The 16635-nt window shown below is 41.7% G+C and overlaps 1 protein-coding gene across 24 annotated transcripts in view; it reads left to right on the plus strand.

Moving 5' to 3' along the window:
• Positions 1–16635, plus strand: part of macf1a (microtubule actin crosslinking factor 1a) — a 599766-nt gene that overhangs the window by 406431 nt on the left and 176700 nt on the right. For 22 of the 24 annotated variants that reach the window (XM_063033725.1, XM_063033724.1, XM_063033713.1 and 19 more), the window contains 7 exons: positions 2176–2299; positions 4503–4711; positions 5041–5358; positions 8508–8674; positions 11914–12070; positions 12408–12534; positions 15937–15999. In XM_063033725.1, coding sequence (XP_062889795.1) covers positions 2176–2299; positions 4503–4711; positions 5041–5358; positions 8508–8674; positions 11914–12070; positions 12408–12534; positions 15937–15999 — 1165 coding nt within the window. The remainder of the gene's footprint in view (positions 1–2175; positions 2300–4502; positions 4712–5040; positions 5359–8507; positions 8675–11913; positions 12071–12407; positions 12535–15936; positions 16000–16635) is intronic. The other 2 variants (XM_063033727.1, XM_063033706.1) reach the window with 1 other exon arrangement.

A 16635-nucleotide genomic window follows, 5' to 3' on the forward strand; every position in this document is an offset into this window, starting at 1 on the left:
CATTTAGCTGGGAACCGGTGACTAATGACGTTGATAGCAGAGTTTTGGATTGCCTCGAGGTTACAGTAGTAGATCAGGGGAGGCCAGTACGGAGGTATTTGAACAATCAGGACTGGTTTTAACAAAAGGATTTCAGGAACAGGTGAGGTGGGTGGAAAGCCGTGATTTTTGGCTTTGGATATGTGAAGCAAAGGTCATTTTGAAGTAAGATTTGTTTTCAAGGTTACAAAGTGTCTGGTGTATTCTAAAGAAATGTAGAATTTATTTTATCATGTATAGAGTTTATTTTGATTTATTCTGTAGAAATATGAAACTGTATTTGTTTTTGAGATACAGCATGGAATTGGCCCTTCAAGCCATGCTGCCTGGCAATCTCCCAATTTAACCCTAGCCTAATCACAGGACAGTTTACAATGACCAATTAACCTACTAACCACTAACCAGTAGTTCTTTGGACTATGGGAGGAAACTGGAGCACCCAGAGGAAACCCACACAGTCATGGGGAGAACGTACAAACTCCTGACAGACAGCGGCCGGAATTGAACCCCGGTCGCTGGTACTGTAAAGCGTTGTGCTAACCACTACGCTACCGTGCCGCCCTGTAAATAGAGCCTGAAGACACATACTCAACGTTTTAGGAACAGCTCCTTCCCCTCCGCCATCAGATTTCTGATTGGGCAGTGAGCCCATGATTGCTTTCTTAGTATTTTTCCCTCTCTTTTTGCACTAATTTAATTTAATTTTATATATGTACTTAATTGTAATTTATAATTTTTATTACTGTCTGTTGCATTGTACTGCTGCTGCAAAACAACAAATTTCATGACATATGGTGGTGATATTAAACCTGATTCCGAGTTGGTGTTCAGGGAATTGAAATATGACAAGCCAGTGGTTTCAGTTTTCACAGTATTTAGTTGTAGAGTATTTCTGCTTCAGACAGAGAAACAGTCTGACCATTTTATACCCATATATGGTTCATTTGGCGGGGGGGGGTGTTGGTTTGGTGAGATAAAGTTGGTATTCATAGGGAAATTGTTGTCCTGTACTTGGGTAGGATTACTGGTGTGCATCACGTTAATGTGAGAGAGTAAGAAACAATTCAGTGGAACAGATACCACACAAACTATTGCAGTCAAATCTGTGTCCTCAGTGCTGATAAGCCAAATGATTTCTGCCCATGGTGAAAGCTGCCATAAAGTTTACTGCATGTGGCACAGACTATCATAAAAGTTTTGAATACTTTCATGGTAATTGGTGTCTCTGTCTAGGCTGGCAAAGATTGGCTATTCATTTTAGAGCTGTTTGGCATTTATTAGGGCATTTCAGGGCCAGTAGAGAGACTGGAGTCACATTTTGGCCAAAATGAGGATGGTGAGATCAATACAATCAGAAAATGCTCAAACACCAGGCATATTAACTGTAAGCTTAAATCTGTTAAAATTGGGAACCACTTCTTATTTTAACATGGTTTACAATCAGTAATATATATACTGGGAAAGGATATATTATTTATCATCTTTTTATTACCCTTCTGTGATCTGTCAGGTATGGTGGCTGGCTCGCAATTAACCTCAATTTTTTTTTGGTCTCAAGTGGCTGTTCCTGAAAATTCGTATCATAACCAATCCAACTATGAGTCTTCCAATGGCTTGGTAGCGCAGTGGTTAGCACAACGCTTTACAGTACAGGCAACTGGGGTCAAATTCCCGCGGCTGCCTGTAAGGAGTTTGTACGTCCTTCCCGTGACTGCGTGGGTTTCCTCCAGATGCTCCAGTTTCCTCCCACAGTCCAAAGACCTACCGGTTGGTAGGATAATTGGTCATTGTAAATTGTCCCATGATTATGCTCGGATTATATCAGGGGATTGCTGGGCAGTGTGGCTCAAATGGGCCAAAAGGGCGTATCCTGCACTGTATGTTAATTAATCAATAAATAAATAGACAGCTAAATATCCAGTTGTTGCTAGGTCCTTGTTAATCCAAACATCCCAATCCACAAAGCAGGCTGTCGTGTTAAGACTATTTTTGATACTTTTAGATAACCTTTTCAGTCAGTGTATCTCTGTGACCCACCAGTGCACCATCTCCATCCATCAGTCGAGCTAATGGTCCTTCACACAGAAAGGATTAATTTAATTTTGGATCAATCACTGTGCTTTTTTGCAATTCCAGGTGCTCCAGGGGGATATAGCAGAACATGAAGTCAGTGTGGAAAAGTTACAGAAAGCAGCAAATTCCCTAATGTCCTTGGATGATGACCTTGTTCCAAACCAGGATCAAATTCAACAAACAACAGGTATCATTTCAGCTTCGGTCCTTTCTGTCAACATGTGATGATGGAATTAGAACAAACAGAAGGGAATGCATCTTCCCAGTAAATCAGGCATCTTCAATATATGTAAATATATAGTGATCCACCAACAACTTAATTCTTTCTGAAATATTTGTTGTAATTGATAAGCTTTCAAATGTTGAGTTATCTTTACATAGCAGGTTGTAAATCTGCTAATATTTGACAAACAGAACTAATAAATTCTGTAAATAAAATTACCATGTTCCAAAGAAGTGTACGCTGGCCAATGGTGTCGTGTCACCCACGCCGGACTTCGAGGCGAGCGGTCCTGGGATCGAATCTGGCCAGCTCCTTGAACACTTTCGATCTGTGCTGAGTTGAGCAACGAGCTAGCAACGTGGCCTCGTAAAAAACAGACAAGTGCTAAAGAAATGGCAAGATTGATGCCCGATGCCCCACAAGCCGCTTAGAGGAATATGTATATGTATAAAGAAGTCTACATTTAAAATCAAAAAGCAGTATTCCATAAAGCTGAATATTACTTTGGAGATAGTGTTTATTAAGTTGTGGGTAGTGATTCAGAATCCCAATAGTATTGTAGAATGCATATTTATTGAATGATGTTTTGGTGGAATAGCACATAGTTTAAGTGTTAGGTTGTATGGAACTATTGCGTGAGAAGTATGTAACGGTTTTGAATTGTTAGGCTAATTTTGCCTTATTTGGAGCAGTGAAAGTGAAAATAGCACCAAACATGAATTCTTTCAGGGAATTGTTTGAAAGCGAGAGTATAGTATTAAGTCGTAAAAGAAGCTTATTAGGCTTTAGTTCTGCCATACCTGTCAGCTGCTCTGGAAATCAGACAAAGCAAAAATATACAGGGAATCTGAAACACATTTTAAAAAGGCTGTGAGTATAGAGTCCAGTCAGGAGCAGTAATGAACAAAGAATAATGGAAATTTTCTCTTTCCCGGCACTCTTGTCAGCTTGGCTATTATACATTTTCTGTTATTATTTATTAGATTCCAAGTCAGCTAAAATTGCTCATATTTTTCTGCATTTATCTTGTGTCAGCTGCAACAATAAGATATATTGTAGCTGAATAAATGATATGTGAGGAAACGGTATAGTGTTGAGCAAAAGGCACTTCAGCAACTATGAACATCTGGCAGTGATGCAGCCAAGGAAGTATTTGAGCTGCGAAGGCACAAAGGCCCACAATGAGCAGTAATTTTTCATGCTCTGCTGGGAGTACAGTGAGGAGCCTTGCAACCGAGCACCCCGGCAGTGCAGGATGCGCGGCTGGAACCGCGGTTCTGGTGAGAACGTCAGCAGCTGCTATGGGAGCCTGCCCGCTTTGTGCCTGTACTCCTCCTCCTCTTCCCTGCACTTCACCTGCTCCTCTTGGGGAGTTGCAGGAAAAGAGGTTTTATTGTTCCTCCATTTGTTTCTCCTGCAAATTTCCTTTTCATTTCCCTATTCCTCATTTTACTCCGAATGCGTGCTTTAATCTGATTTCCCTCTCCCTTTTTTCCCCTCCCTGCTCAGAATTCTTTTCTCCTGATTTTTTTTCCCCCTTTTAGTCCTTCTGACTCCTTCCTTTAAAATTTTACTTAGAATCAGAATCAGGTTAAATATCACCGGCATATGCCGTGAAATTTGTTAACTTTGCGGCTGCAATACATGATAATAGAGAGACAAAAATCTGTGAATTACAGTAAACATATTAAATAGTTACATTAAATAAGTAGTGCAAAAAATAGGAAATAAAAGTTGTGAGGTAGTAGTCATGGGTTCAATGTCCACTCAGGAATCAGATGGCAGAGGGGAAGAAGCTGTTCCTGAATTGCGGAGTGTGTGCATGTCCTGGGTAATGGGGGTCCTTAATGATGAATGCTGTCATTTTGAGGCATCTCTACTTGAAGATGTCATGGATACTGTGGAGGCTAGTGCCCATGATGGAGCCTACTAAGCTGACATTTGCAACATTTAAAGCAATTTTGATTAGTATGCAGATAGGGAGCCATGGACCAAATATAGATCCTCCCCCTCATACCAGACGGTGATGCAGAAAGATCTTTCACCTGGGCTACATATATTCCAGAGAGGGATATTGTTTATTTTCATGAAAACTTTGAAGCTTTATATGGTAAAATCTTCACCATCACTTCAAACGTCAGCGTAACAGAGTCTTGTTTCCATTTAGATTCCATTGCACAGAGGTACAAGAACTTGTCGAAGGTCGTTTCAGAGCACGACAAGAAGTTGCAAGTGTCAATCGCTCAGTCTCAAAATGTTCAAGAAGGCTTGGATAATTTACTGAATTGGTTGGAAGGTGTTGAAAAGAGTTTGAAAAATCAGGATAATTTGCTGATGTCATCTGCAGCAGTCCAGGATGCCCTTGCCCAAAACACTGTGAGTTTTTGCCCAGACTTTTGCTTTTTGAAACAGTTAAATGAACCATACTTAGTTTTATCAAGTCTTGTGACAGTCTCATAATCTTAACTATGATTTTCTGGCATGTCTGTCTAAACAGTTTCTTTGCCTCCTCAGCAAGTATTTTGCACGCAGATGACCCACTGCTGGTTAACTTGCTCGCTCACTCTCTACCATCACAGTAAAGATATGAATCTCAATCACGGTAGCATACCGGAGCAAGCTAATTATAGCAGTGACATTTATGGTGAAATGCAATTGTGTCACAGAATACAAACAAGTATAATTTGTTTTCTGAATTTTTCCAGAAATTAAAACAGGATATTGCTAGTCATCAAAGCAGCATTAACACCATCCAGGATATGGTCCGTGGTTTTCTTGAAAACACCGATGGAGCAACGGCTTCCTCACTGCAGGAGAAGCTTGAACGGTTGAACAGCCAAGTGCAAGCGGTGTGCAGTGAGCAGCAGGAGAAGGAGGAGAAGCTGAGAGAACTGCTCCCCAAAATACAGCAATTTGAGAAACTGGTGCAGAACGTCGGACAGTTCATAGAAATCAAGTCTCAGAGCCTGGCAGCTGGAGGAGATCCCAATAAAGATATTGCTCATTTTTCACAGAAAATGCTGGTGAATACATTATAAACTTCTACTTCTAGCTTAAGTACATCAATGTTCATTTAAATGGTGCTAAAATTTTGGTTCAGTTAACCTGAAAGATATTTGACAAACAGCTTGATATGTCCAGTTCCACTCACAACCACATAACCTTTCCCTGTGGTGCAGTTACATAGCACGTTTGGATGGCAAGCGAAAGGTTGGTGGTTTGATCCCAACTGGGGACGGGAGACATTTTATCGTATCTGGCCGTGCTAAAGTAGCAAGTCACTGATCTGGGGCGGCACGGTAGCGTAGTGGTTAGCACAACGCTCTACAGTACCAGCGACCCGGGTTCAATTCCTGCCACTGCCTGTAAGGAGTTTGTTCGTCCTCCCCGTGACCAGATGGGTTTGCTCCCACAGTCCAAGTATGTACTGGTTGATAAGTTAATTGGCGATTGTAAATTGTCCTGTAATCAAGCAAGGATTAATCAGGGGGAGTACTGGGTGGCACGGCTTGAAGGGACAGAAGGGCCTATTCTGTGCTATGTCTCAATAAATAAATAAATTCATATATAAGTAGTGACACAGTCCATGCCCAGTATGTATACACCATTTTTTTTTGGAATGTGTACACTTGTCACTCATCCTTTAATTACTGTTGTGAGGGTGGAGATGAATGGCCTCCTAGTCAGGTGACAATACTTTCATTTAGCCAACATGCATGCTGCACTATTGCTAAATAAGTAAAGATTTTCCATGGATGTGCCATTGCTCAGACTTCCCTCAGCAAGCTCTGGAGACCAAAGTGTAAACTGGAACAGACTCATTCTTATCGTGGACCCCGCCAACCCCCCCCCCCCCAAAGGAGCCTGGGTTGCTCAGGGAATGGGCTCAGTTCTTGACTGCCCAAAGCTCTGCGCAACGAGAATGAGAATGTACTCTACTCGCCTGTGTAACATGGCTACCACATAGGCTGACCCTTGATGTTGAGGATGACTTGCTTCCACTCTGGGTCTGTGGGTCTGATAACTCATGAGGCCAATGTGGGAACCAAGAGGCTTCCACAGAAGGTGCAGGAGATGCCACTAGAAGCACAACTGTATCAATACCAGGGGATTACAACTCCACCCAGGATGGTGCAATTTACTTTATTTGTGTCACGTCACATGGCCTACATGTCCAATTCTGTTATCGGTGGCATGACACTATGGTATAGTGTGCACCACCTACCGGATGCACTGAAGCAGTTTGCCTCAGTTCTTTAACAGTATTTCCCAAATAAGTGACTGAAATCACAAAAGAGACCTCTCAGTCCCAAACAGCGACCGTTTATTCCTCTCCATAGAGGCTGCCTGTCCTGCTGAGTTCCTCCAGCACTTGGTGTGTATGTTGTATCTGCAGAATCTCTTGTGATTATGATCTGCAGAATTATTTTTTGTTTCTGAATAGCTCCTGGTCTCCCTCCTAATCACCTCCTCAGCATGGGTATTGGAGACTTAGACACGTATTGCCATTCACGTGTTGCTGGTATGGGCAACTGAAACATCACCCACATCCCCACCCTCCCAACATCCATACCCTTCAAGCTCAAGAATTGTGCTGTTCATTCACCATACTGGGGAGCGATGGTAGAACAGAGAAACATAGAAAATCTATAGCACAATACAGGCCCTTTGGCCCACAATACTGTGCTGCACATGTCCTTACTTTAGAAATTACCTAGGGTTACCTATAGCCCTCTATTTTTCTAAGCTCCACACACCTATCCAGGAGTCTCTTAAAAGATCCACCACTGTCGCCAGCAGCCCATTCCACGCACTCAGCACTCTCTGTGTTAAGAAACTTATCCCTGACATCTCCTCTGTACCTACTTCCAAGCACCTTAAAACTGTGCCCACTTGTGTTAGTCATTTCAGCCCTGGGGAAAAAGCCTCCGACTATCCACCCGATCAATGCCTCTCATTATCTTGTACACTTCTATCAGGTCACCTCTCATCCTGTATCGCTCCAAGGAGAAAAGGCCAAGTTCACTCAACCTATTCTCATAAGGCATGCTCCCCAATCCAGGCAACATCCTTGTAAATCTCCTCTGCATCCTTTCTATGGTTTCCACATCTTTCCTATAGTGAGGTGACCAGAGCTGAGCACAGTACTCCAAGTGGGGTCTGACCAGGGTCCTATATAGCTGTAACATTACCTCTTGGCTCTGAAGCTCAGTCCCACGGTTGCTGAAAACCAATGCACCATGTGTCTTCTTAACCTCAGAATCAACCTGCGCAGCAGCTTTGAGTGTCCTATGGACTTGGACTGCAAGATCCCTCTGATCCTCCACACTGCCAAGAGTCTTACCATTAATACTATATTCTGCCATCATATTTGACCTACCAAAATCTGGGTTGAACTCCATCTGCCACTTCTCAGCCCAGTTTTGCATCCTATTGATGTTCCACTGTAACCTCTGACAGCCCTCCACACTATCCACAACACCTCCAATCTTTGTGTCATCAGCAAATTTACCTACCCATCCTTCCATTTCCTCATCCAGGACATTTATAAAAATCACGAAGAGAAGGGGTCCCAGAACGGATCCCTGAGGTACACCACTGGTGCATGGAGTTCTGGTGCATTTCGTTGGGGCTAGGCAGAATAATAGCTGGGCATGGACTAGATGGGCCAAAGGGCCTTTAGTGTTCGATAACTTCATGACTTTTCATGCCAGGGGTTGTAGAATGTGGCTCAGCACCACCGCCTTGAAGGTGTACCACGTGTTCTGAACCAACCGAGGGTGATCTTGTGTCAGAAATAAAATAAATGCATCTTTTAAATGAGTTAGAAGTATTCTGAGTATGTTTTACAACATTTAATTATATTATTGTAATAGTACTCCCAGACAGTACCTTCCTTTGATAAACATGTTAATTTGACATTTCTCACACTGTAATATAGAAAACATAGAAAATAGATGCAGGAGTAGGCCATTTGGCCCTTCGAGCATTCTATAATATTATTTTGGAGAGTGCAGAGAATGGGGAAGATTCCCTGTCATGTGTGATTTATATTATTTTCATGGAAAGAGCAGTATTGGCATTGGTCAATGAAGTAACACATTTAAACATAAAATAGAGCGGCCAGTCTGTCATTCTTATTGCAAGTGTCTACGTGTTTGCCTTACCACAGGATGCAAGCTCTGAAATGGTGAAGCAAAGGGGAGACCTCCAGGCTCTACAGCAGCTAGCAGAAGAGCTGAGTGCATTTGGCATCTTAACAGAAAAAGGTCAGCTCACGGAGACTGTCAAAGACCTAACTAAAGGATACAGAAATCTAGAACTCACCATTAAGAAGAGGTAAGAGACAAAGACTCTTCGTAACTACAAATCTGGGCCATTTGTGAGCTATATTTGTCTCTAAGGAGACATGAGCCCAGAGTTCATTAAAAATAAATGTGTTTGCTTTGGGGGAAAAAAAGCTGACTAAATCAAAATGGGCCTGATTCTTTTGAGTAGCTTGCTTCAGTGTGATTTTTTTCCCTCCTTAATTTTTAACCCACTGTTTTCCTTCCCATTTCCTTGCTTAGATCCATCAATTTGTGTCAAATGATGAAATGGCTTTTTTGTTTCAGGGCCTCCGATATCATTACCCTTCAACTGGGCAATAGATTGTGTAAAATTTATCAGATCATTTAACTCGCTCTCACCCACCTTGAAGAGCTTGATCGAGTTGTATTTTAGATAAATTATCAAGTTCTACCCAGGGAAGACATGACGTCTGCAAGTAGCAAAAGTGTAAATAGGGTCAATGATGAAAGCGATAAAAAGGTGTTCCCTTGTGATGGCCAGAATGTCAAATTGGAACAAGGCTCAATATTATAAATCATGGACCATCCACACTTAAGTGAAAAGCATTATTATCTCAGTATGTTAATTATTTTCAGCAAACGTTTTGAACTCTGGGTTTTTGAAATGCAGTAAATGATTCTACACCACCTGGGTTTTACTGCAATATATTTGTTAAACTTTACGGGGTGATTGCTTTTGAACTCCTTTTGTTATTGGGTAAATGAGAATCATTAACATTTTGGTCCTCCACTATCTTGCTGCGTGTTGTTCCTTTCCGCGCCTTGTGGTGCATCTGGCGGTGGCCTTGCCGTTTCTTTAGTACTCGTGTCTGTTTTTCATGAGGCCGAGTTGCTAGCTCGTTGCTCAACCCAGCATGGATGGAAAGCATGCAAGGAGCCAGCAGGGTTCAAACCCAGGACCACTTGCTCCAAAATCCGGTGCAGATGTCATTACACCATCGGCTGGTTTCCTCCGCTATCTAATATTCTTTATTTGGAAGGCATTGCTTTGCCAAACTTGGGGAAATAAAAGTGGGACCACCCAGTAGCCACCCATTTTAATTCCCATTCTGATATGTCTATCCATGACCTCCTCTACTATCGTGATGAGGCTATACCAAGGTTGGAGGAACAACACCTAATATTCCATCTTGGTAGCCTCCAACCTGATGGCATGAACATGATTTCTTGAACTTCCGGTAATGCTCTCCTTCACCATTTCCCATTCCCTTTTCCCTCTCTCACCTTATCTCCTTGCCCGCCTATCGCCTCCCTCTGGTGCTCCTCCCCCCTTTTCTTTCTTCCGTGGCCTTCTGTCCTCTCTTATCAGACTCCCCCTTCTCCAGCCCTGTATCTCTTTCACCAACTTCCCAGCTCTTTACTTCATCTCTCCCCACCTCAGGTTTCACTGATTATCTTGTGTATCTCTCTCCCCTCCCCCCACCTTTAAAACCTACTCCTCAGCGTTTTTTCTCCAGTCCTGCCAAAGGTTCTCGGCCTGAAACGTCAACTGTACTCTTTTCCAAAGATGCTGCGTGGCCTGCTGAGGTTCCTCCAGCTTTTTGTATGTGTTGTTAGGGAAATATGTTCTCTCATTAGATTCTTGGCAGTTATGCACCCCAAGTGAACCACAAATATAAAGACTTCTTGTTGATGTGTTTAGCAATATTGATTTGTAGTCGCAAGTTGTCCATCAAATTGAAACCACATTTTTCTTTAGAGTATCGCTGGATTTGTCTGAAGTAAGCAGGTTTTTTTTTACCATTTACTTGGTTGCTTTCTCCCTAAATACCAAGCAGCACCTTTAAAAAATAGTTTTATATATAACAGGCTCAGACTAGCTTTGCGTCCTGAAAGAGATCAAGCTAGTAAGTGATGTGCTATAAAATTGACATTGATTTTCAGCTCAAGCTGATTTGTTATGTTATTTTTTGCTCGTGTCGTTTTAAAGTCAGTTAATTGGGCACAGAGTGAAAGTGATGATCAGCAGCTCAGAATTGACAGGCAGCAGTGAGCTGGCACTCTGGCTATTTCATATCTCCTCAGTCTACACTAAGCTGGTGTGAGTCTTCCTGAACAAAGCTGGGCAATTTTTTTAAATTGACATACAGGGCGGATTAGGCCCTCTGAGCTGCTTCGCCCAGCAATCTCTCTAGTTTAATCCTAGCCCAATCACGGGACAATTTATAATGGCCAGTTAACCTATCAGCCTATCTACAGTTCAGTCGACCTAGCAATTTCAACATTAGTGGCATTTAATAACAATAAATGTATGTGTACAGCTCTGATCTTTGGACTGTGGGAGGAAACTGGAGCACCTCCCACAGGTCACGGTCAGAGGGAGAATGTACAAACTCCTTACAGGCAGAGGCAGGAATTGAACCCGGGTTGCTGGTACTGTAAAGCATTGTGCTAACCACTACACTACCATGTAGAGCCCTTGAGCTGTACGTGGCAAATCCTTCCCAGAGGCCTCTGGCGTACACTACCGTCCGTACACTGAGCCTGCATGTTATTGAATATCTGTGACAGTCAGAATTATTATTTTTTATCATTTAGTTAGCTATTAAATGTGTTTTATAGGACATAGTGAACATATACATTTTAATTTTTGTTTCAAGTTAATTATTTTTATTTTAAGTAGATTACCTAAAACTTGCATTCCACTTTCATTACTTTTCCTTTCCATTTAAATAAATAAAGTCACTGAATAATAGAAGGATTTTCAGGATAACCACTGGGAAATAGCAGGAAATTAGCACTTCATCATGGACTCCAAGCAGAGTGCAACATCAGTGTGTAATTTGGAAGAACGGAAGTTCAGGACCTCCCGACTTTTGAGAATTATGGGGTGAAATCTTGGCAGTTCCACATGGAAAATTAAGATCTATTGTTGGCTGCTTGAATTTAGCACACAAAGTCCTGACTGAAATCCTTCCTCCTATTGAGAAATAAATAAAGGTTGTTATTCAGAGTTGTCTTTTCTCGTGGTCACTGTTGCCAGGGGAAATGAGAAATGGTAGTTCAAAGTAAATTTAATACCAAAGTATACACGTCACCATATACAACCCTGAGATTCATTGTCTTGTGGGCATACCCAATAAATCAGCAAGCAAAATAAGAAAAATAATGAATTGTAATTGTATCCCTATTCTGAAACAGTTCAGTCTACCTAGCAATTTCAACATTAGTGGCATTTTATAACAATATATGTATGTGTACAGCTGTGATTGAGTCTTTCTTTTTCAGGGAGGAAGAGGCAGTGTCCTGCCAGCAGTCTCTGACCGAGTTCACTTCTCTGGTGGAATCAGTTAGAAAATGGTTAAAGGAAACAAAGGCAAACATTCCAAATTTTGAATTGGCACTTAATACAGACATAATCGAGCAACAGATCCAGGAAGTAACGGTATGTTTACATACAATAAAACATGTACTATTTGTGCTTTTTGATAGAAGATCAATTTTTTTTTAGTTTTAGTGTGAAGGTAGATGCTATAGATTAAATAACCCGTATATAGGCTTCCTGAATTTTAGTCGGGCAAGTTTGCTCAGCCGCGTTATGTGGAAACACTTCCTGTAATTTGGTGGAGGGTGGGAAGGAGTATGGTCCCATCCAGAATGATGTAATCATCACGTGACCTAATTGTGCATAATGTTCTGAGAAAAGAAGCACAAGGGAAATCAAGCTCCTGTTTGCAAAAGTTTGAGTGAACTAGTATGATGCAGCCTCTTTTGATTATCAGGTCCTGTTGGAAGACTGGTCAGCAAAATCTCCACAAATTCAAGAAATAAACCATAAAGGAACTGAGTTAGAAAGTCTCATCATGGAAATAACATCACCTGATACAACTTTGTTAACTAGCAAAACAGGTAATGTTTTGATCAAGAAAATACAGTCAACTTAATTGTTTTGTCTCTTTTTAAACTTCGTCCTCCACTTTAATATTCTATATACTATTGAAAGAAGCTACACACTATTTGCTGAAAATCCCTTTCAAGACAATCTTGTGCCGTATTAGAGCATTATCTAAGTTTCCCTTTATCTCTCATGGAGTCATAGGTCACAGGAATAGGCACGGTAGTCGACTGAGTCTTCACTAACCATCAGGCACCAATTTAGACTCATCCCACTTTATTGTCCCACATTCCCATCAACTCTGCCCAGGATCTGCCACTTACAGGACAACTTATGGAGGGCGCATGTCTTTGGGATATGGGAAAAAAACCTGAGCACCCAGAAAAAAACCTGTGTCATCAACAGGGAGAACATGCAAACTCCACAAAGACAGTGCCCGAGATTAGAATCAAACCTGCGTCATTTGAACCGTGAGGTACTGGATCTACCAGCTCACCACTGTGCAGTGCTACCTGATTCTGAAGTTTTCCACAAGCTGATTCATGCCTGTGCTATCATATTGATTTTTACTGAGACACTTCGTAAAACGAAATATGAAACATGCACAGGAGCTAATTAGATTGTGTTTCTTGTAACATTGTCTTATTGTTTCTCATGTTTATTTTAAGTTATATAGTTAAATGTTGTTTAATTTCTTAACGATCACTGTTTCTAATTAACGCATTCTTCATCAGTGTGCTTACCACATTAACACAGACTAACTTCGTCAATGTTCTTTTCCTCTGTAGTTTATGTTTTCTGTTAAGAAAGCAGCAGTGCACTTATTAAATCTTATAATTGATTTGGCTTTATAAGTGTTCAAGTACTGGACATGTATTCAAGAGTATAACTTATTCTCAACTTTCTCTCAATGTTGCATTTTCCTTAACTTACTCTGCTATCAATTGAATTGTTTTAAAGTAAGCATTTGTGCTCTATGAATTAACCTTGGATAACCAAGGATAAATTTGGGACACAAGACACTTTCGGTGCTTGAATCTGAAGCAACAATACCTCCATGTTTTCCTAATAACCCCCAACTTCCCCCTCCATTTCAAAAGTTTCAAAGGTACATTTAATGTCAGAGAAATGTATATGATATACATCATGAAATGCTTTTTCTTCACAACCATCCACAAAAACAGAGGAATGTCCCAAAGAATGAACAACGGTTAAACGTTAGAACCCCAAAGTCTCCCCCAGCTCCCCTCCCTCCCCTGTGTAAGTGGCAGCAAGCACGATCCCCCCCCAACTGCAAAAAAAAAAGCATCGGCACCCATCACCGAGCACTCAAGCATGCAGCAAAAGCAACAGTAAAGAAACACTTGCAGTTCTCCAAAGACAACATTGTTCACCCGGCATTCGACATACCACAGGCTCTCTCTCTCTCTCCCTAATAAGGGAGATAGAGATGTCTCCCCTCTCGCTGTGAAATGGAGACATAACAAACAACTCATTGGTTTATGATGTTAAAAATCCATTGCGCTGCTTGTTTTTGAGCTCTGTGCCCGAAGATCTCAGGTCTCTGGGAACACAGCCAAAGATCTTCCAGCTCCCATGACACACCGATATGGGACACCGACTTTTGATCCGCCCATCTCCAGAGCCCCAAGATCCTAGGCCTTGAAAGCCAAGCCGAGCCCTTGGCGTGCCGAACAACGGCCAATTGTGAAACCCCGAGAGCGGGTCCCATTCCCGCAAAGAACCGCAGTCAACATGTAACTCCAGGTCAGGGTCTTCAAAAGAACCATGAAAGGGAAAAATAGAGATATTAAAGATGAAAATAGAGCTGTTTCCAAAGATGCAAGTAAAGGAGTTGCCGTTTAGTGCCATCATCACTTCGCTCTGCCCCTCCTTACACATCCCCTTTTTCCACTCTCACCTCATCTCATCAAGAACTTCCCAGCTCTTTGCTTTATCCTTCCCCTTCCAGGTTTCACCTGTCACCTGGTGGCCCTCTCTCCCACCTTTCAAATCTACTCCCCAGCTTTTTCCCTCCGGTCCTGCCGAAGGGTTTTGTCCCGAAACGTCGACTGTACTTTTTTCCATAGATGCTCACTGGCCTGCTGAGTTCCTCCAGCATTTTGTGTGTGTTGCTCAGATTTCTAGCATCTGCAAATTTTCTCTTGTCCATGTTTTAATCCCTGGGTAAATTTATAAGACCATAAGACATAGGATCTTATAAATTTACCCAGGGAGTAAAACATGGAGGAATTTTTACTCCAAATGTTATCTGTATAGTGATTTTAAATGTCTATAATCCATTATGCAGTAGTTTTTGTGGGTTGGACTTCACCTGCATTGGTTCCATTTCATTTAGTGAAACCAAATTCTGGAAGAAAGGTACAACAGGCATGTGCCCCTAATTTGTACTTTTAGAGTATGCGGTAGAGGATAAAGTTTTGATGATCCCCAAATGTGACGTGATTGCTTATATGATGCAATTGGTTGCCCTGAGCTAAAGTGGGCTGAGTTCTTCAATCAGTAGAAGATATTCCTAGCAATGGGAAGATGATGGAGCCAATGTATACAAATTAAATATTCTTGGAATATAAATGAAAGGGAAAGAAGTTTACCCTTAGCTAACACTTTTCACAGCCCTTGGGATTTTCTAAATGTTAGTATTTGTAAAGCAGAGTCACCAACATTAAAGTAGGGAAACATAACAGCTAGTATGAGATTTCGCCAAACAACAATGCAAAAATGACCAAGTGACAAGATAAAATAATTGGCCTAGAGGCTGGAGAGCACCCTTGTTGCTCTTCAGATAATACCAAGGAATCTTCTATACAACACACACAAAACGCTGGAGGAGCTCAGCAGGCCAGGCAGCATCTATGGAAAAAAGTGCAGTTGATGTTTCGGTCTGAGGCCCTTCTGCAGGACTGGAGAAAAAAAGATCATTCAAGAGAACAGATAAGATGTGGTTTGAAGTCTTATCTAAAATGTCGTACCTGCTGCAAAAATGTGTTAATCTGAAGGACACAAGATCTCTAGGGCAGTATACAAGCTCACAGCCATTCTGAAACATAAACAAAAGTGTCGTCGCTATTAAAGCTAAACTCTTATACATTTGGAGAGTTTTCAAAAAAAAAGATTATAGAATGGTGCCCAGTGTATACAAAATAGATTATGACAAACATAGCTGAGACTATCCATGCTTGCTACATCCAGTTGTACATCTGAGATTTGTGCACTGCTGCAACACAGTACAAAGGTTTTCTCATACTTTTTAACAAAATGCTCATCTATAAACCATGTTTGTTCATGTCCTGTAAAGTTCCACCAAGGAACTTTCTGTGCACATGTCTGTGCTCAGAGTCTGTTCCTAACTTTGGCGTCCCGTGCACTGTTTTGTCTCCCTGTTGTTTGCATAGGTTCTGTGATGATGAATGGTGGGGTGACAGCACCTAGTGTGAATGGGCACCACAGAAACAAAGGTGAGAATTTTACAAATCTGAGGTGTGTCTCTGTTTGGTTTTCTAACCATTTCATCTTGAATTAGATTCCCATTCTTGGGAAGTGAATAAAAACATTTAATCCTTGGGGGAAAAATGCAAAATTTAGAATTGCATTTTTTCATAATTCGAAACAACACAGTGGGTGACTGGCCCATTGAATCTATGCCAGCTGTCAACATTCTCCCACTTACTGTATCCCCCTGTGACTTACTCTCTCTCATGTGCTCAGCAGCTGCCCCGAATCTCCTGATTGCCAATCTAATGGTGCGAACATCAATTTCTCTAACTTCGGATAATTTCTCCCTGCTCCCTCCATAACTCTTTTTCCATTCTCCATTCAAGTTACCCTGTCAGCCCCTTCTCTTCACCTGCCCATCACCTCCCTCCGGTTCCCAAGCATGAGAAAATCTGCAGACCCTGGATATCCAAAGCAACACGCACAAAACGCTGGAGGAACTCAGCAGGCCAGGCAGCGTCTGTGGAAAAGAGTACAGTGGACGTTTCAGGCCGAGACCCTTCATCAGGACTGGAAAGAAAGAGGAGAAGTCAGAGTAAGGAGCTGGGGAGGGAGGAGGGGAAGAGAAGTATAAGGCAGTAGGTGATAGGTGAAACCGG

This window comes from Mobula hypostoma, chromosome 26, assembly GCF_963921235.1.
Source record: "Mobula hypostoma chromosome 26, sMobHyp1.1, whole genome shotgun sequence".
NCBI classification, from domain to species: Eukaryota; Metazoa; Chordata; class Chondrichthyes; order Myliobatiformes; family Myliobatidae; genus Mobula; species Mobula hypostoma.